General features: G+C 43.6%; 1 protein-coding gene across 1 annotated transcript in view; it reads left to right on the forward strand.

The window, feature by feature from the left end:
* The window catches only part of NOP53 (NOP53 ribosome biogenesis factor), a 30,272-nt gene extending 13,932 nt beyond the window's left edge, over nucleotides 1-16,340 (forward strand). Inside the window, exons 7-13 of the mRNA XM_068250667.1 lie at nucleotides 80-184; nucleotides 2,334-2,492; nucleotides 7,439-7,614; nucleotides 10,706-10,772; nucleotides 11,786-11,862; nucleotides 12,710-12,766; nucleotides 15,667-16,340. Of these exons, the coding sequence (XP_068106768.1) occupies nucleotides 80-184; nucleotides 2,334-2,492; nucleotides 7,439-7,614; nucleotides 10,706-10,772; nucleotides 11,786-11,862; nucleotides 12,710-12,766; nucleotides 15,667-15,673 (648 nt within the window). The 3' untranslated portion in view covers nucleotides 15,674-16,340. The remainder of the gene's footprint in view (nucleotides 1-79; nucleotides 185-2,333; nucleotides 2,493-7,438; nucleotides 7,615-10,705; nucleotides 10,773-11,785; nucleotides 11,863-12,709; nucleotides 12,767-15,666) is intronic.
* The last annotated feature ends 4,711 nt before the right edge of the window (nucleotides 16,341-21,051 follow it).

The following is a 21,051-nucleotide window of genomic DNA, read 5'->3' on the forward strand; positions in this document are numbered from 1 at the left end:
TGATACCTCTTTCCATAGTATGATTGTGTGAGTGCTTTTTCCTGCGTCAGTGATGGTGACATTGTGATGTGTTTTCCAGGCGCTGCTCTTCCAGGCTCATGAGGTGGAAGTGAAGAAGCTGAAGGAAGAGCTGAGAGTGGAGAGACAGCTGAAGCTCCCCACTGCGGCTGAAGCTCCTACAGAGGTCTGTTCACTCCCTGCTAACCACTTTGTCTCCTTGAAACATGCTGGCTTGCCCTCCCCTGTCATTGCTTTCCTGCTAGGATCCGGTCCCCGGATGCAGATGGACTTTTCTGATAGGCTTTCTTAGAAAAGTGCAAAAATTACACTTACTGCTCACTAGGGATGGTCCATGAGATGCAAATTATTGTGAGTTGATGCAGAATTGTGTACATTTTGTATGCAAATTCATGCAGCTTGGAAATGAACCAATTAAACCCAGCTATGGTAAAGTTCGATTGGTCCATTTCTCAGGCTGCATAAATTTGCATAATCCTGCATCAGCTTGAAGTTATTTGCATCTCATTGACCATCCCCACTGCCCACCTGAAAAGTATGGGCAGCAATTTGGTAGTGGCTATCACTGAAACTATCGCAAACAATTGTGAAATGTAAGATAAGTATGTTTCTCCCAGAGTAGAATGCATTATACTTTACTTTTTTCCTATGGTGCTGTCACTTACAGTAGCAGTAAAACTGACAGGTTTTGGACTAGTCCATTTCCGCATGGGGCATTCTTGACACTTCCTTTTATTCTTTACAAAATCACTCTATGGAAAGGATCTATAGAAAGATGCCAACCTCCCTACTCGCACACTACTTTGGCAGTTGAACAGAGTACCGTTTAGTGAGTGCTTTTGAAAATAAAACCTTGAATACCCCATGATGAGATGAACTAGTCCAAAACCTGTCAGATCTTTAAAAACAAGTTACAGTGGCATAGTTAAAAAGTAATTCGTAGTACATTTTACTCTGGAACAAATGAACATTTTATAATTTTCCATTTTACAATTTTTCACAATAGAATCCTTGGAACATTCCTGGTTGCCATGTTGATTTAGACCTGGAACCAACTCGCAGCGTTTTTTAAGCCTTTTGTAAGTGCTTGTGAATTGAAAAGCTCCTGCTAATGTATGTAATGCTATCGGTGTGATAGCACACCGATGAACAATATTGTTTAAAAAAAAAAAAATCCTCCATAGCATTACATTAGCAAGAGTTTTTCAAATCTCATGTGTTTCTAGTGGGTTCCAGGCCTCGGTGAGCTTACAAAGTATTCCAAATTCTTCCTCCCCTAAAGCCTCACAGTACCTATTCCTTCCCAACCTCTTCTGTAGGCATTATTTACCTTTCTGACCACTAGATGGCACTGTGCTACAGATGATACAGGCCCTCTGCAGTATAGAAGCCATGGTGGTCAGGCAATGTTTTTCACTGTATTTGCTAATCTTCTGTTGGTGACATTTTGCTTACAGCTTCTGCTGGGGAATTCTTACATGAGACTGCTGAATTGGATAACACTCCTCATGTTTGTGGATAGCTGGGGGCTAAGGAGGGCCAATCCTATGCTAATTCGGAGATTTATTTTCTTTTTCAATGTAGATTCAAAGTTAACCAGTCCCATGCAATTGCTGAATCATAACTGCATTTGATTAAGTTTTATGTATTTGTATTAAAGGATACCTTAATTCTAAATATAATCAGAAATTGACTGTGTGTGTGGGGGGGGGGGGGGGGGACGCATAGACTTACTTCACCTACAGTGACCTGTTGTCTCCTTCCGATCATCTGTAAGCGGCACCGTTGTTAAGCCCTGGTCAGTGGGGTCGGTGCAGTAAGTCCCCGTGAGTATGCGCACACTCCCATGGGAAGACTTACTCAGCGCCTGCGGTCACCAGGTGCCATAGTGGGCGTACTGCACATGCGTGCGCAGTATTTGCGAGTCAGGTGACCACGAGCGCTGGCTGTGTTTTATCACAGGGACTTACTGCACCGACCCCACCAACTAGGGCTTTACAACGGAGCCACTTACAGATGATCGAAAGGAGACACTTGGCCACTGTAGGTGCAGTAAGTCTATGTGCTCCTCCCAGCCCACACACACAGGGTGTCCATTTTTTATTATATTTAAGACTGAGGTATCCTTTTAAATTGGCATACAATTAGCATTATTACTATATGTTGGCCTTGCTCCTAAAAGCAGCTTCATGGTAGCATTTGTGACAGGTTCCCTTTAATGTGTGGCCCTGAGGTGCTTTGGATGGGCCTGTGCAGAGTAACGTAACAATGGTGCGGTGCTGGCTGCTGAACCTGTGTGGTCTTTTCCCCTTCAGGAAAGCCGCTTACAGGAGCTGTGCGAGGGGCTGGTGGAAGAGTCTGAGGATGATGCAGTAGGGGAGGAGCAGAGCACGGAGCAGAACACTGTAGCTCTGCCACAGAGAGAGCGGAAGACGGAACGCCAAAGGAAGAAGGAGAAAGAGGCCAGGAAGCTGGTAAGGAGTGCCTTGTATTCAGCTGTATTCAGTTCTGCCTACAAATACACTAATAAAAGCTCATGCTTTCTCTTACTAAAATAGGTCCCTATATGTCCCCTAATTTTTTGTTTTATTATTTACCTTGTGTGTGTGCCTTTGCTGAACTGTGCAGTGCCAACAGGACTGTAGTGTGTATGTATGTATGTATGTATGTGTGTGTGTATATATACTTTTTTATAAAGCTTCAGCACTGAGCTTATCTCAAAATGCATATAACAGAAACTGCCCATTTCAGATAAGGACAATATGACCATAAGGTAATTGAATCCCCTTCCTTTTTGAAAAGAAAAGTTTACACAGTGCCTGTTATCTAGGTGATGATTGCTGGAAGGGACATTTATCTATAAAATAAGCAGTAGATTAACACTGAGCTGTGACACCCATGCTAACCTAGAAATAAAAACACATAAGTAGATAAATACTAGTTCTACTTACATAACAGATTTATTGCACTGTCCACATTGTTTCCTGTTAATTATAAAGGAAAAGCAGAGAATCCCATTCTAGACCGTTTCCATTTTGGTTACCTTTGAATGAAGGTAATCCTGTCATACTTTCCTCCATCACTTTTTTTTTTTTTAATTTCTCTCACTAATTGTGTATTTGTTACCCACCCTCCTCCCAGAGTCTTCAGACACTCCCACTGAGGTCTATACTAGGAAGTGCACTGTTTTGTCATTAGGAGGGGGAAATAAAGGGAAGAGGAATATATTATAGATACAAAGACCCACCCAGCATGCAACTGTTTTGCCAGTTGGTGGCAATTAATGGGCCACATGTGGAGAAGTACCATTTCCACCAGGGCTGTGGCGTCGGAGTCGAGGAGTCGGATTAATTTTGGGTAGTTGGAGTTGGAGATTTCATAAACTGAGGAGTCTGAGTTAGAGTCGGAAGAATTTTGTACCGACTCCACAGCCCTGGTTTCCACTCGGCCTTTCAGATGCTTAGGCGTTCGCTGCTCCAAAAAGTTGATTTGTAGGTCGAAGGAAGTTTGACCAAAATCATCCCTAAGAATAGGGGATATATGGACATTTCTAGGACAGGGTTAGGAGGCGCCCGGGTTGAAAGTGTTTCTAAATTGATACCTATATACAGTACTTTTCAGAAATTAATTTTGTAAATAGTTGTCCTACCTTATAGGTGTCCCATTGTGGATAAAAAATAGTAGAATTTCAAGATAAAAATGGTGCACTTAGACAACACGTTTCACGGCCACAGCTGCTTCCTCATGTCAATAACCGTGCCTTTAGGAACAAATGGCGGAGCTCAGAATGACCATCAGAACACAAAACACATAGATATAGATATAGATAGATATATAGAGAGAGAGAGACAATTCCCGTGTAGCCATAAATACACAGGCATAGACATACATACATGTGTGTCTCAGCAGCTTACTCAAGTTTGGCAAAACTGAGGGAAAGATTGGTGCTAGATTTGGTTTTGATTAACATACATGTCTATATATCAAATATATATTCGGTCCGTCTGAATGTTGTGTGTATCTGCACAATGCATACAGGATCTTCTCCAAAAATTAGCATATTGTGATAAAGTTCATTATTTTCTGTAATGTACTGATAAACATTAGACTTTCATATATTTTAGATTCATTACACACAACTGAAGTAGTTCAAGCCTTTTATTGTTTTAATATTAATGATTTTGGCATACAGCTCATGAAACCCCAAATTCCTATCTCAAAAAATTAGCATATTTCATCCGACCAATAAAAGAAAAGTGTTTTTAAAACAAAAAAAGTCAACCTTCAAATAATTATGTTCAGTTATGCACTCAATACTTGGTCGGGAATCCTTTTTCAGAAATGACTGCTTCAATGCGGCGTGGCATGGAGGCAATCAGCCTGTGGCACTGCTCAGGTGTTATGGAGGCCCAGGATGCTTCGATAGCGGCCTTAAGCTCATCCAGAGTGTTGGGTCTTGCGTCTCAACTTTCTCTTCACAATATCCCACAGATTCATCCCCAGACCTAGCCAAACAACTAACAGCTGACAACGTGTGGTCCAGAATTGCATTAACTTGGTAGAAATGGGCTATAACTAATAGACTCCTTTAGACCCGGTGGGTCTGTTGCTCGCAACTCAAAAATCCATTTCCGTTCTTTTTGTAATAGGAGGCGGTCAAAATTACCGCCTCTAATGGTTTTATGAATACGGTCTAAACCAATAAATCTCAATTTCTCATATCTGCAACCTTGTGCTGCTCTAAAATGTCTTGCCACCGGTGTAGGAATAGTGGAGACTTTTCTGGTAACTATACTTGTAATGTGTAGGGACATACGTGTCCGTAACTCATTCTTGGTCTTGCCCACGTAAAATGCACCACATGGGCAGACCAAGAGGTAAACCACCAAAATGGTGGCACAATTAACAAAATGGTCAAGTTCCCACATCCTACCATTTGGCAGCAAGACAGATTTGCCCACGCCAATATAGCGGCACATTGTGCAACCTCCACACTTGAAAGTGCCATTCAGTTTGCAATGTTTAAGGGGGGTGTCTGGCCCGCGAAAATAACTGCAGACCAACATATCTCGAATAGACGGTGCTCGACGATACGCAACATGAGGCCGGTCAGAGACCACTTTACTTAATTTCGGATCATTTGTCAAAATGTGCCAATGACGTCTGAGAATAGTCTCAATGTATGTAGATTGTGCGCAAAACTGTGTGCAGAATCTCGGGGATACATGCTCTAAACCTCCCCCTAAGATCGTCTGCCGCATTCTGAAAATCCGTATCCCGTGAACAGTTACGTTTAATCCGCAAATACTGTCCTGTTGGAATGCCCTGAATAGTGTGTCTGGGGTGGAAACTATCAGCTCGTAAAAGAGAATTGGTCGAAGTTTCTTTGCGATATAGAGTTGTGTAGCTGTATCCTTGTTCATCTACATTGATGTTAACATCTAAAAAAGGCAGCGTATGATAGTTCCATTGCAAAGTGAATCGCAAATTCCTGTCATTCTCATTAATCAACTTGACAAACTGAGTCAGATCCTCCACCGTTCCAGACCACAACATAAAGATGTCATCTATGTACCTGTGCCACGCAAGGATGTGGCACAGGTACAAAAAGAGACCATCACTAGAAAAGATTGTACGTTCCCACCCCCCCAGGTACAGATTGGCGTAAGATGGGGCACACGTGGTCCCCATGGCCAAGGCCTGCACCTGGAGGTAGTGGGAACCCTCAAACACAAAAATATTATTCTGTAACAGCAATAATAGGAGGATTTTGTGCGGCACTCTCTGCATACCCAGTTCACTTAAAAATACCCCATCAGCCTCAATACCCAAATCATGTGGGATGCTGGAGTATAGGGCCTCCACATCGAGAGCCACAAGAATAGTGCCAGGAGGCACCTGTATGCCATCCAGCATACCCAAAAGGTGGGAAGTGTCCCTTGTATAGGATGGAAGGGACTTAACATGAGGCTGCAGATACCGATCTACATATATACTTATCTTCTCGGTGAGCGACCCCCCCCCCCCCCTCCCCGAGACAATAGGTCGACCTGGTGGCCGATCCAATTTCTTGTGAACTTTTGGAAGAGCGTAAAAAGTTGGAGTGATCGGATCTGCAACCTTCATGAAGTCCCCAGTTTAATCATCAATAACATCTTACTTTTTAAGTTATTACGGTTTCATTGTCTCTGCTCAATGACACATTCATTGAAGTATGCCAGAGCTAAAATATATTGACTAATTATTGACCCTTCTTATCTCTTTCCTGCTCTCAGAAGCCATTTACTGCCAGGAAAAAGTTTTTTTTTTTACGGCTGTAATTCCTCATCCGACCCGGTCCCGACCCAGACAGAAACTGTCACTTTCATACCTAATGTTTAATGCTAGGTACACACCATACAATTTTCTGTTAGATTTTCTCTAATGCTAGGTACACACCATACAATTTTCTGTTAGATTTACCTACAACATGGAAAAAATCTATCTGGCATCTATCTTGCAAATCGAATTGAATCCTGATCGGACATGTCAGATTTAATCAGATCGTAAATAGAATCATAATCGAATCGCACAAAGAATCGTATCGTGTAGATGGGGCTTAATGCTAGGTACACACCATACAATTTTATGTTAGATTCACCTACAACATGGAAAAAAGCTATCTGGCAGGTAAATCTAATGCTAGGTACACACCATACAATTTTCTGTTAGCTTTTTTCCATGTTGTAGGTAAATCTATCTGGCAGGTAAATCTAAGAGAAAATCTAACATAAAATTGTATGGTGTGTACCTAGCATTAAGCCCCATCTACACGATACGATTCTTTGTGCGATTCGATTATGATTCTATTTACAATCCGATTAAATCTGACATGTAATGGCAAATCGAATTGAATCGAATCCCGATCGGACATGTCGGATTTAATCGGTCCGTAAATAGAATCATAATCGAATCGCACAAAGAATTGTATCGTGTAGATTGGGCTTAACACTTTCAGGCATAGCAAGAAAAAAAGGAATGCAGCATAGATATTTGTATGCTAGGCACAGTACATATGTCTATCTCATTATGTCACATGTCAGCTCGGATGTCCTTTAAAAAATAGAAAAGGGCAGATTTGATGTCACAGTTGACGACATCACGTAGAAAAAGATGGAAACCACCAGAACTTTTCTTTTTCATATCGCATTTCCCTTAAATCTGACAGTGAACACTAAAATAACAGGATAGGTGAGCTAAATAAATTCTTATTCAATTATTTAATTAAGTTAATATGGAGTTTTATCCCACTTTAAGGCAACATATCTGCAGTGATTGCTGTTAGTGATTTTCTCTTCCTGGAAAAAAAAATCTGTGTAAACTTGCAGTCATGTGCGGCCTTCTTCCCTGTATCACAGCAGTTTTCCTGCCTTTTCCCCAGAAAGCCCGGCAGGATGCAGAGAAAAAAGAAAAACAGAAGCGACAGGGCCTCTTTCAGCTGAAATCAATCTACACATCACTGAAGGCTAGACAAGCCGAGCTGTTAAGGCGGAAGCAGCTTCGAGAGGAGAAACGGAGATTACGGGCTGTGCAGCCACACCGGTTGGGCCGCCTCAGGTTAGTATGGTGTTTTTGTACTTCATGTATGTTCTTCCTGATTTGAATCCAATAAGCTACACATGGCTCCCCAGTCATGCCTGTAACCATGTGCCGCTTGCTGGTCTTCTCTACATTCTTAGAGATATCATACATTCTGGTTTCCAGGCTGTTGTAGTTATTCTTTATTCATACCTTCCAGAACCGTTACCGACCCATATAGACAAGACAAATCACATTTATGGCAGACTCAGAGCCAGAGCTGCAGCTACTAGGGCATGCTCAGTAGGCAGTAGCACTGTTAGGCAGTCTAGCCCAAGGACCCTTTACTGATATGGTGCTGGCCTACTTAAAGGGATACTTAAGTCTGGCCAAAAAATGAGTTTAACTCACCTGGGGCGTCCCTCAGCCCCCTGCAGCTGATCGGTGCCCTCGCAGCTCCGCTCCGATGCTCCTGGACCCGCCGGCGACGACTTCCGGTTTCACCGGCCCACAGGCATGGGAATGCGAGTGATTGTTCGCATTCCCAGCCACAATAGCACCCCCTATGCGACTATTGCGCCCTTCGTGCCGCAATAGTCGCATAGGGGGTGCTATTGTGGCTGGGAACGCGAACAATCACTCGCGTTCCCATGCCTGTCGGCCGGCGACGGCGAAACCGGAAGTCGTCGCCGGCGGGTCCAGGGGCATCGGAGCGGAGCTGCGAGGGCACCGATCAGCTGCAGGGAGCTGAGGGACGCCCCAGGTGAGTTGAACTCATTTTTTTTGGCCAGGCTTAAGTATCCCTTTAACGGTAAGAGATTTGAACCCTGGTCTCCTGTGCCAGAGGCAGATCCCTTAAAGCGGACTAGAACTCAGAACTTCCTCTCTGCTCTAAAAGATAAGTGACAGCAAAATAACCTAAACATTTTTTAATTCTTTGTTACAGCTGATACAAATCCTTCAATAAATCTGCAGTGTTTCTACTTCCTGCTTTCATGGAAGCAGACCTGTTGTTAACATCTTGTGTTTACCAATTGGCTGTCTGCCGTAACAGACAGCTGAGGGATCAAATTACTACTTGTTCTTAGTCACAGATGAGGGGGAATTAGACAGAATAAACTCTAAATACATACAGGGTGCATTTCAATAGGTTTTCTTTCTGTCCTAAATCAACTTTTTGCTTATCTATACATATCACACGCGAAATGAATAAAGATTTGGGAGGTCAAAGTTACGCAGAACACCTATTTGCATAGCGGTTCTTTATCCGTAACTGAAATGTTTTAGGTCTGAGCAAGCAAAGACTGGCTGGTGGCTTATTTCAGAAGTTCTGACATGAAAGCCTCCACTCTGCAAGTATGAAATAGGTGGGATGTATCCCCCTCCTGTGTGAGTCAGTCTGCTGCAGCCTGTGTAATATGATTTCCACAGTAATGGCTATAAACAGATCTGCTGGTTTCTTTGAGCTCATTGCCTGCTGGCAGTTGGGGGGAGGGGGGGGGGGAGAGTCTTTCACTACTGGTCACCAATTGGTACTGCGCTGCTGTATCCCTGCTTGCTGGCTGCCTCTTCCTCCTGTGCAATATACTGATCAGGCACCTACTCTGTCATCTCTGCACACAGCTGATAAACTTGCTGTGTGCTGGGATGACAGGACCGGTGCCGGACTGACACTGCACCACTGTGTCCCCGCTTTCTGGCTGCCTCTTCCTCCTCTATCTTCCACTAGGGCTTATTTTCAGGGTAGGGCTTATATTTTAAGCATGCTCAAAATTCCAGCTAGGGCTTATTTTCAGGGGAGGGCTTATTTTCAGGGAAAGAGAGTAGTGTATATACCGTGTCTTTGCACAGCATGAGGCCTTCTAGAGTAAAGGGATTTGCACTGATGATACCTGTAGGACTCTGCCCTATGATGAGATCCATCCTTGCGCTGTGAGAATTTTCAGCTTCATCTGCTGAAAATGTGAGGCCAACACTGGGTGCCCCAGGAGTGTGGTGTGTTTGCCATGCCTGGGGTCTGAGGGCAGAGAGCCAGACAGGTGGTTTAGTCCTTTGTTTTCCTATGGTGCTCAGATGCTTGTCGTTAATTTCCCTCAGCTGGGATGATGGCTGATCAGTCAACTTGTGCAGCATAAAGCTGATCCTGAAACTATGAAGTGCTGCGAGTATTTGAGTACTGGGTGTAAAAATTAAGTATAAAAGTGTACCAGTTTTGGTGCAGTTTATACTTGGGGCTTCCTCCAGCTCCATGAGTACCGTAGGCTCCATTGCTGGCCGCTCCGTTCACCCACGATCACCTCCGGTATCTTCCAAAGTCAGGCCCAGTTGTGGTGTTTTGCGCCTGCACGGCCCAGTGCACTGCCGCGGCTGGGAGCATCCTACGCCTAAGCAGTACTACTGCGCAGGCGATGGGTGGCACATGCACAGCCAGGCCGAGCAGGCGCAGAACATTCCCGCTAAAGAAGATACCGGAGGGGCTCCTCAGTGAAGTATTAAATTGCCCCTAATCTGTCATCTCGGCTTCCCTTTAAAGGAATACTGTAGGGGGTCGGGGGAAAATGAGCTGAACTTACCTGGGGCTTCTAATGGTCCCCCGCAGACATCCTGTGTTGGCGCAGCCACTCACCGATGCTCCGGCCCCGCCTCCAGTTCACTTCTGGAATTTCTGACTTTAAACACAGAAAACCACTGCGCCTGCACGCCCATGTCCTCGCTCCCGCTGATGTCACCAGGAGCGTACTGCGCAGACACAGACTATACTGGGCCTGCGCTGTGCGCTCTTGATGACATCAGCGGGATCGAGGACACTGCAACGCAGGCGCAGTGGTTTTCAGACTTTAAAGTCTGAAATTCCAGAAGTGAACCGGAGACGGGGCCGGAGCATCGGTGAGTGGCTGCACCAACACAGGATGTCTGCGGGGGACCGTTAGAAGCCCCGGGTAAGTTCAACTCATTTTCCCCTGCCCCCCCCCCCCCCCCCTACAGTATCCCTTTAAGAATTCATAAACTATTGGTTGTGTGTTTGGTGGTGATCCGGCACATCTGTTAGCATGAAGTCATTATCTCATCAGTGATGCAAAGCATGGAAACTCCTAATAAGGGTATATGGCCCTCTTCTCTTCCCATATAGATACCAGGAGCCAGATGTAGATGTTCTCCTGAGTGAAGAGCTCACAGACTCCCTGCGTAAATTAAAGGTACGTTCCTTATATCCATTTGAGCCCATTGGGGAATGTAGAGTAGATGGAATGCTGCTCTGGGAATTGCTATGAGGTGCACACCGATGTGAGAACAGAAATGCACCCGGACGCTGGTAGAGATGCGAGGTCAGGATTGCCTAAATCTGAGTGTCAAGGAAATTGTCTGCAGACATTTACCTTCAAGTTTTCTGGATAGTTAGACAACCCAAGGCGAACCTAATGGAAAGCAGATCTCCATCCTAAAGAAAATATTAAGCTGGGTTCCTGTAAGCGAAAGTTATAGTTACCTGAGGTGTCTTGTTCTGCTAAGCCGTCCCAAAGACTTTGCATCACCCAACTTCTGGTGCATGGCAGTGTTCTCCCCAGAATTTTTTCCAGCTGGGTGGCATGAAAATGTAGCCGGATGGCATCAAAAAGTAACCGGGTGGGGCAATATGAGAGAATGCAGGGCTCGTGCCTTTCTGCACAATTCTGCTTACAGCATAGGAGGAGGTGAGCCGATGACAGCCGGGTGCTCACCAAAACTAGCCGGGTGGAGCATCCGGCTAAAAGAGCCTGGGGAGAACACTGCATGGCCCTGCCTCCCCTCTCTCCCCAGAGAAAAACACCAAGCTATTTACTGCAGTTAAAACATCTTGGCGGGAAGACTTGCCGCTCTCTTATTTTATCAGACGCTTCCCTGTGCCCAACTTTACTCTCATCGCAACTATTTGCAGCTCTGTGGTAGGGACAGGGTCAGTTCAGTGTTGGGCATCAGTAAAGGGAGAGTTCTATGCAAGCGTAGGGTTAGGTAAAATACTGGTAAAGAATACTAGAACTTTAGTACTCATAATTTTTTTTTTCTATAGTACTTGCTTTACTGCAGATTGATTTGTTGTTAAATTGTGCTTTTATTTAATTTTATAGCAGTTCTGAAAGCTGATGGGGAATCTATTGTATTGTAAAATGTTGCAGTGATCTTAGTGATTTTTATTTTTTTTTTTTAATTTTTTTTTTCTTCTCCATTAAAGCCTGAGGGAAGTTTAGCCAAGGAACGATTCAAGAGTTTCCAGAAGAGAAATCTCATTGAGCCACGAGAGCGGGCAAAGTGAGTGCTGATTGGATGAACTGAATGCTTAGTGGTTAAATACAGTAGAGTCCCTTTATAGTAAACTTCAAGGGAACTGGCCAAGTAGTTTACTATATCAGAGGTTTGCTATATCAGAAATGGTCATACATTGTATCTTTATAGAGGCACATGGTTGGGACCTGGGGACTGAGTTTAATGTAGCCAGACATTTACTAGAACAAGATTCTACTGTAATAAATACAAGTTTCTGTAGTTTCTGGAAACCAGAAAGTCCATAGTGTCTAAAATTTCACTGGACACCCAACTTGTTGAAGGTGTCTTCTTTCTATGTTAGCAATGTGTAGCTACAGTTTTGGTTTCGCCAACTTACAAGCCGATGGCCATTCGCTTGCACGCATCTTCGTTCGCACTTCTTGCGCTGGTAACATCCTGCGCAGGCACAGTACGAGAAAATCTCTACTGCGCATGGTGTTCCCAGCTACTGACGTGCGGACGAGGACGCGCGGCCGGGGCCACAGCCTGGGAAGTTAAAAGTATTTTCACATTATACAGTAGGAAAGTTATAAGAACTTATAAATCATTTCAACAATAATTTTGATACTTTAACCTGAAACCTAAAAGAAAATAGAGCAAAATCATGATTTTTAAAGAATACAATGTTATATCTGACAACAAAAGGCAGGCTTTCTGCTTTGGGCAGCCTGCTGCCTCTGTTTTAACTGCACCCTCTAGTGTTAGCAACTTGAACTGCAGGCCCTGAAGCAGGTGCAGTGACTAGTGTATATGTTTATCTTTTTAAGTTACTGAAGTTACTAAAAGTATTAGGATATCACTGAACATTTGTATTTTCCGTTTCTTTTATCAGATTCAAGAGAAAGCTGAAGGTGAAATATGTGGAGAAGCGAGCATTCCGAGAAGTCACGTAAGTTATGGGAACATTTGCATGTAGAAGGTTACAATGATGCTTTCCCTGCCTGGCCAGAACCTGTAGGAATGTCAGTGTTTAGAGTATATGCTGCTGCTGCACCTGAGCCACAAGCTTTGTTTGGTTCAATAGAAGTAGATTAACCATTTCAGCCGCCCGGACTTGATCATCATGTCCAGGCGGCTGCTCTGCTGCAGTGGCGTGCTTCGGTGTGCGATCGCGGGAGCTGTTCCCCGGTAGCCCTGAGATCAGTGAACGGGAACATGGTTCCCATTCACCGATCTAAGTCCCCAGCAGAAAAACAGACTGTCTCTTATCAGAGGCCGCAGTCTCTCAAAATAAAGTTTTCCATCCTCCTTATGCTTCCGAGAAGCAAGGAGGACATAAAAAAAAAAAACTCAATGTGGCCAAATGGTAAAACTACATCTACAAACATTTTTCAAGGCAATTTACACACATTATAACATTTAAAATTAACTGTAAATTACCCAAATAAAATTTAATGGAACAGTTGCCGAAGGGTCTGAGCTTTTTAAATATGCATGTGAAGGGGGTATACTACGAACATTTTTAAATTTATAAGCTTGTAAATAGTGATGGACGCAAAACTTAAAAAATTCACCTTTTTTTCCAAGTAAAATATTGGCACCATACATTGATGAGGACAAAATTTAAATGGTGTAATAACCGACACAAACGGGCAAATAAAATACATAGGTTTTAATTATGGTAGCATGTATTATTTTAAAGCTATAATGGTCGAAAACAAGGGAAAAAAAAAAAACAAGAAAACAAGGTGTGTATGCTATGAATGCATTTTGGAGGAACGGATCTTTTGCAGATACTGATCTTTTGAATGTGTACAGCATCTGTGTGTGCAGCATCTTGCAAAACGTTTTATCTGATGGGGAGTTCAGCTCCATAGAAAAGACTGGGAAGAGTATGGCTCTCCTACTACATGGAAGGGGGTAAAATTGGTCTGATATCTTTCATTTATCTTTCAAGTGTTTACACACCATAAGGCAAGAAATGACATCAGAATTGCCTTCAAAATAGCCACACTTAAAATGGGAAATGCTAAGAAGGATTTTCTTTACTGTAGAAAAATCATTAAAATCAAAATGTGGACAGTGCAATACATATGTTATGTAATTAGTGCAAATATTTATCTACTTATATATGTGTTGCTTTTTTTAGATAGTATGGCTGACAGCTCCTCTTTAACAAGTGTGAATTGTGGTCATGTGGAGCAGTATGATGCCGCACTCCATTATACCACAATGCACCCACCGCACTGTTAACATTGCATTGCTGTGTGGCAAGCAGCATTACAAAGCGGCCATTATGTCACACCTCAACACTGAACGTTGTGATGTGGCATAATAGCTAGAAACGTGTCTATACTGTGCCGGTCCTGCAGCGTCGCCTAAGGCATCGGTAGCGATCCCTGTTGGATCACATTCCTCGTGCATGTCTACAAAGCTTTAGTGTCCTAGCTGGAGATGCTTGGAGGTCCTTTATGAAGTCAGGCCCATTGCGTATGTTTGCTGACAACTCTCAGGATAAATTTCCACTGTAGTGTGGATTTTTCGCATCATATCCGATTTTTTTCAATTCTTGAAATATCGCATGTAAATGTATGTTTTGTTACACAAATTTTCTGATGCGAATTTTCGCATTAGTCAAATAGTTACAACTAGGCATGACAAGTTCCTGTTCTGGGTAGAAAGGGAGAAAAAGCTGATTTGCGCAAATAACGCAATAAATTGTGTTGTACTCTGATGCCATTAAAAAAAAATGTATAGGTAAATCGTGCACGAGACGCGTAAGCTATCAGAAGAAATAAAGCAGGCCCTCCAGTTTTTTTTGTCTTGCATATGATCGCATAAGAAATTTGCATTAAAGAGACTCCGTAACAAAAATTGCATCCTGTTTTTTATCATCCTACAAGTTCCAAAAGCTATTCTAATGTGTTCTGGTTTACTGCAGCATTTTCTACTATCACAGTCTCTGTAATAAATCAATGTATCTTTCCCCTGTCAGACTTGTCAGCCTGTGTCTGGAAGGCTGCCAAGTTCTTCAGTGTTGTGGTTCTGCTATACACTCCCCCCTCAGGGGGGAAAGAAACACACAAATGATCTCTTGAGATTCAAAAGGAAGGCTGTATACAGCCTGCTTGTGTATGGATGTATTTTCTATGTGTGGACATACTGTACATCAACCTACTTCCTGTTTTGGTGGCCATTTTGTTTGTTTATAAACAAACTTTTTAAAACTGTTTTTAACCACTTTTAATGCGGCGGGGAGCGGCGAAATTGTGACAGAGGGTAATAGGAGATGTCCCCTAACGCACTGGTATGTTTACTTTTGTGCGATTTTTTTTTTTTTTTTTTTTTTTTTTTTTTTTTTTTTTTTAACAATACAGATTCTCTTTAAATGGAAACTTACTCATTCACAACCATTTGTTTCTATACTAATGTAAATTTTCTATCTGAGAAATCTGCTAAATGCAGAAGTGGAGACTTGGCCTCAAGGAAAAATATTTGCGTCCTGGAGCATCTGACCTGCATGGAAACCATTGTGGGGTTTTTTTGGGAGAAGGGGGGGGGGGGGGGGGGTTGCTCCCTTTTTTTTTTTCTTTTTTTCTTTTTTTTTTCCGCCTTTTGTCAGCCATCTAAAATAGGTTGTAAGATATCTCTCTTCACTTGTCCAATTTGCTATGTCTTTCGGTAGATACATAATTTGCCTAGAAAGTATTGTTTGACTTGCAGCAATTATTTTGTCCTTTTGTAGTAACAGAAGACTTCCTTGTGTTATAGAACACCCATTTATGCTTTTCAGCTCCTGCACATGTAGTAAATCAGCCAACTGATGATGTCCTTTTCCTCTTCTCTCAGGCTATAGATGACTGTGTCCAGCTCCTGCCACGGGGCTTTATCTTGTTGGATGTCAACGCATGGCTTTGGATGAAACCGCAATGCGACTCGGACCAGACAGCTTTGTGCTGGACTCACCTCCTGCCTTGTAATTTCGTCTGTTGGCTGGAACATCATTAGGCTCCATGGCTTACATTTATCTGGGCTGAATTATTTCACTTCAGAAATCCTCAATGTTGACAGGTCATCTTAAAGCAGCCTACTGCAAAAATCCAGCACAGGTCACCATAATCCAGCCATATTGCTCCTACAATGAGAAGAACCTGTCCCTGCTTATTGCGGCTGACTATAGACATCAGAGACTGGTCAAATGAATGCTGAAGTACTATCGGACTCACAAAATTGGCCCTCTAAGGCACCCATACCTACAGTTCTATTTCCACAGGATCCGCAGATAATCATCTTATGTCTGTGGGTGTGTTAATGGCAGAAGTAAAACTCTTATCAACATACAGATCCTGTACAGTGATGGTGTTCACTGGCCGCAGCACAGCTTATTGAACTCAGGCCTTCCTCCTGTAGACCTTTTTAGGGATTGTAATAAATATTTTTCCTAAAGTTTCTATTTAACACAGTACAGGTTGAGATATTAATAAACATATTTTCCTGTACAAAATAAATGCATTTATTGAAAATGTTTGTTGATATTTATGATTTATGATGACCCTGCTGCTTTAATAGTCTGAGTGGAATCTAGAAATTTTTCTTTCTTTGTTCAGTTTGATATAGAGTCCCGGTTTTCTGGAACTCCTCTAACCAGCAGTTTCAACCAACCAGCACAAATTGCAGGCAGTACTCAGTGGTGAAGGCCATCTTAGGCTGTTTGTGGGCTCTGCTGTGTTTTTAAAGGAAACCTGAGATTGGTTTAAAATATATAACTGTATATACTCGAATATAAGCCGACCCGCATATAAGCCGAGGTACCCATTTTTCCCTCAGAAAACAGGAAAAGTGATTGACTCGCGTATAAGCCCCCTCCACAGTAGCCAGGTGTGCCCCCAGTACAAGTTAGCCCCCCTCCCCATAGGCAGATGTTCCCCAAGGATGATACAGCTGTCTCAAGGCCCCACTAGATGGCGTCATAGATATTATACACAGCGATTGCCACACTGAAAGAATCCCTGATCATTGCACTGCTGACACGTTGCTTGCATGCTCCGCTCCACAAGCCAGGGGACACAGGTAGTCCTAAGCAGCGCACTCTGCACATCATGTTGCAGGGGATGGGGGGCACGGACACAGCAGGGAGCCACTAGCAAAAACTGCCAGTAACAAAACCTGCTCCACCATCTGTTCTGCTCCACTGACTCACATATAAGCCATGGGGTAACTTTTCAGCACATTTTTTGTACTGAAAAATTAGGCTTATATGTGAATATATACAGTACATACGTTCTCCAGCTCCCCCAGGCTAATCGCTGTCTTGCTGTCACCCTCCGCCTCCCCGTTCATCCGCAATTGGCCCTGCAAAGTCCTCCGGTATGGGGTTAACTGCACATGTGCTGCTGCGTGCGTGCTCCTGTTGCCAGGAGAGTTGTGCACCTGTGCAGCACTACTGCGCAGGCGCAAAACTCTCCCAGTGATGGTAGCCCGTGTGGCTGGACTGCACCTGCGCCGACTGGAGGATTTTCTGGGGCCAGTTGAAGACAAACACACACAGAACATTTATATTGCGCTTTTCTCCTGGCGGACTCAAAGCGCCCGAGCTGCAGCCACTAGGACGCGCTCTATAGGTAGTAGCAGTGTTAGGGAGTCTTGCCCAAGATCTCCTACTGAATTAGGTGCAGGCTTACTGAACAGGCAGAGCTGAAATTCGAACCCAGGTCTCCTGTGTCAGAGGCAGAGCCCTTAACCAATACACTATCCAGCCACTATTACACTATCCAGTCACTGACGAATGAGGAGACAGAGGACGGCCGTGAGGGAGCAATTAGCCTGGGCCCTCAAATACACTTTAAAAAGACACTGAAGCGGAATTTTTTTTTTTTTTGATGAATTGGTTGTGTAGTACAGATAATTACTAGAATATTAGAAACCGAAAATATTCTCATTTTTATTTTCAGTTATATATTGATTTTTATAACCTTGCATCATTCTCTAATATTTGCAGTTTAATCACTACTCAGCATTCTAAATTACTTTACAGAGCAGGCCGGAGGACTACAGTATTGACCTGTCCTCTGCTGAAGAAAATAAAATACAATGACTGACCGTTTAGATAACAAGCTTCAGAATTGTGGAGCTCAATGGCTCTTTTGCATTGATAACTGGAGTTTCACTTTTCCTGTACTGGAAACAATATTAGCCTTGTGTCTAAGCTCTTAATGTCTTATTTCTTAGCTGTACTACATATACAAATAATATCATAATTTTTTTTTTCGCTCCAGTGTCTCTTTAAGACCGGCTTCACAACCCCCTCAAGGTTAATATATTTTAATTTAGTGTATTTTAGCATTTAATACAGAGTTCACGGTATGTATATAGAGTGGGGTATATTACTGTGTTAGCTAGACCTATTTTTAACACTTGAGGGCCATATCCTATTCACGGTGATACATAGATTGCAGATGCGAGCTACTTGTCAACTTCTATTTACAATTACTGTGCCACAGTCCATAAAGTTCTATAACTGTCACAATTTCACCCTTTCCTGGGATCGCTGCAGGAAATACAATAATCAGATGTAATCGTTCAATATTACTGCTGCGCTCTCCAGAATCGTGCATCCTCGTCCCCTCTCACTAACCGCTCACCAGATAGGAGCCACCTCCGCTTCCAGGTGGATCTTTCGCATAGCTTATGAGCCGCTCACTTATGTTCCTGATTCACAAATTCTCTCTGTCTCGTCTCTGAAAAAAAGACGCCTCCACATAGAGTAGTATTGTTTCAACATCCACACAATATACATTGAAACCACCGTGTCTCTGTGATGTCACTCAATGTTTGTGCCAATCCACACATTAACCTGCCAGACTGCTCACCAGATGCTGCCCACCTCTCTCTACCGGTGGAAAATGCGCTTAAGGGCCCAGTGTACACAGGATTCAAGAGTAGTACAATGATTGGGTAACCAGAGGGCGATATAACCCGTGGGATGCACTATAGGAATTAAAGTTATAAATTAGGAAGTTCTTTTAGAATATCAACTTGCAACATGTAAAATATATATTCTACATGTTGCAATTACAACACTGTAATTACAGTTTGTGTCACAAATTACTGTATCAGAGCCCTGGCAAAGCATGTTTTGAAGCTCCTGCCGGGGCTTCCCATTGGTGCATTTTCATTGGTCCAGACTATGGATCAATGGGAAACCCTGGCTGGAGATTCAAAAATGCTTTGTCGGGGTTCCAATACATAGTAGTTAGTGACACACTGTAATTACGTGACTATGGGTGTTTAGTGGGGGGCTGTGTCGATGTGCGGCAGCCTGATGGTGAGCTGTGGGGGTCTTCTTGTTAAAGTAGACCTCCACATGCAGCGATGACATGCATTAGCTGGTATAGAACTGAGCTTTGCAAGGCTAAGGGCCCGTTCACACTGCACGCGTTTCCAGCCGCGTTTTGGAAACGCGTGCAGGTGGCCAAAACGCACGACATCAGACATTGCATAGAGTGCAATGTCTGATGTTCACACTGCATGCGTTCCGGACCTGTGCGGTCCGGGAACGCATGCTGCACGCAGATTTTACAAAAACGCGCGGCTGTCCCATTCACTTTTCAGTAATGGGATCAGCCACGCAACGCACACAAACGCGGATGGCCATGCGTTCGTACGCGTTGCGGTCCGCACGCGTTCCGCACGCATGGCCATCCGCATTTCTGATCTGAACGGGCCCTACGCTCATGTGTGAAAAGTACAATTGGATAGTGTGCTGGGCAATTGTATCGCCCAAGTGAGATCATTACTACCAGGGAGACCGTTGGGTTAAATTGGATTAGGCGATGCTCCCATCCCTGGTGTCTAGTGACCCCTCCCTCCCTGCATGATCAAGATATAGTATGTGTGTTCTTTCAAGAAGTTTTTTTGTGTTATCCTGGCCAATTCTGTGCATCAGGTTATGTTGCATCCAGCTTGTCTTAGATGTGAATTGCAAATAAATTCTGTGTTGCTCCACCAAGTTTTTTAGTCTTGAAAAAGTGTGTGAATTGTCTGATGTTTGAAATGGCTTCTCAGACAACTCCTCTCAGGATTGTTTTTACCATCTCAACATATTTTTTTCTTATGTTACAGGAATACTGTAGGGAGGTCGGGGGAAAATGAGTTGAACTTACCCAGGGCTTCTAATGGTCCCCCGCAGACATCCTGTGCTGGTGCAGCCACTCACCAATGCTCTGGCCCGCCTCCGATTCACTTCTGGAATTTCAGACTTTAAAGTCTGAAAACCACCGCTGATGTCACCAGGAGCGTACTGCGCAGGCACAGACCATACTGGGCCTGCGCGGTACGCTCCTGGTGACATCAGCGGGAACGAGGACACAACGCAGGCTCAGTGGTTTTCAGACTTTAAAGTCTGAAATTCCAGAAGTGAACCGGAGGCGGGCCGGAGCATCGGTGAGTGGCTGCGCAGGAACAGGATGTCTGCGGGGGACCGTTAGAAGCCCTGGGTAAGTTCAGACCCCCTACAGTACTCCTTTAACCTCCCGAGCGTTACGGATGAGCTCAGCTCATCCAGTAATGCCACGGTGGATTAGTCAGGGCCTGGTGGGCCGATTTGCATAACTTTTTATTTTTTTTCAAACGTTCCGATCGCCGCCGCTACCTGCTCTGAAAGAGGCCCCCCCCGCAGACCCCTTGCACAGCCTGGCCAATCGCTGCCAATGATGTCATTCCGATCGTCGCCATGGTGTTCAGAACGGGATTTCCTGTTCGCCATTTGCTAGGCTAGCTACTTGTTAAAAAAAAAAAAAAAATAACTATAAAAAAAACCCTCCCGCGGCCGTGCGCCGAAATTAATCAGAACACCAGGGAGATTAATGCTGGGAATACACGGTTCGTTTTTGCCTTCGTTTAAACCTTCGATTTGTTCGGTAAACGAATCGAGTGTTGAAAACGTATGTGAAAATAGTCATAATCTCATTATAGTTTCGATTAATAGACCCCAAAAACGAACGACTAGTGATCGAACATGTTTGATATTATCTCTCTTTATCCATCTAATCGAGCCATTGGTAGGCTTGATGGCTGTTCAGATCGATTATATATTCGTTTATGCTAGTCCGTCCCTGTAAAAAGGGATTTTCGTTTCTTTGCAGCCTTCGATCATTGGAAAAACGAAACCATCAGAATCGAAAAAAAACGAAACCGTGGGTGGTGATATTAACCGTATGACCGATTATTTCGGGA

This window comes from Hyperolius riggenbachi, chromosome 8 (genome assembly GCF_040937935.1).
Source record: "Hyperolius riggenbachi isolate aHypRig1 chromosome 8, aHypRig1.pri, whole genome shotgun sequence".
NCBI lineage: Eukaryota > Metazoa > Chordata > Amphibia > Anura > Hyperoliidae > Hyperolius > Hyperolius riggenbachi.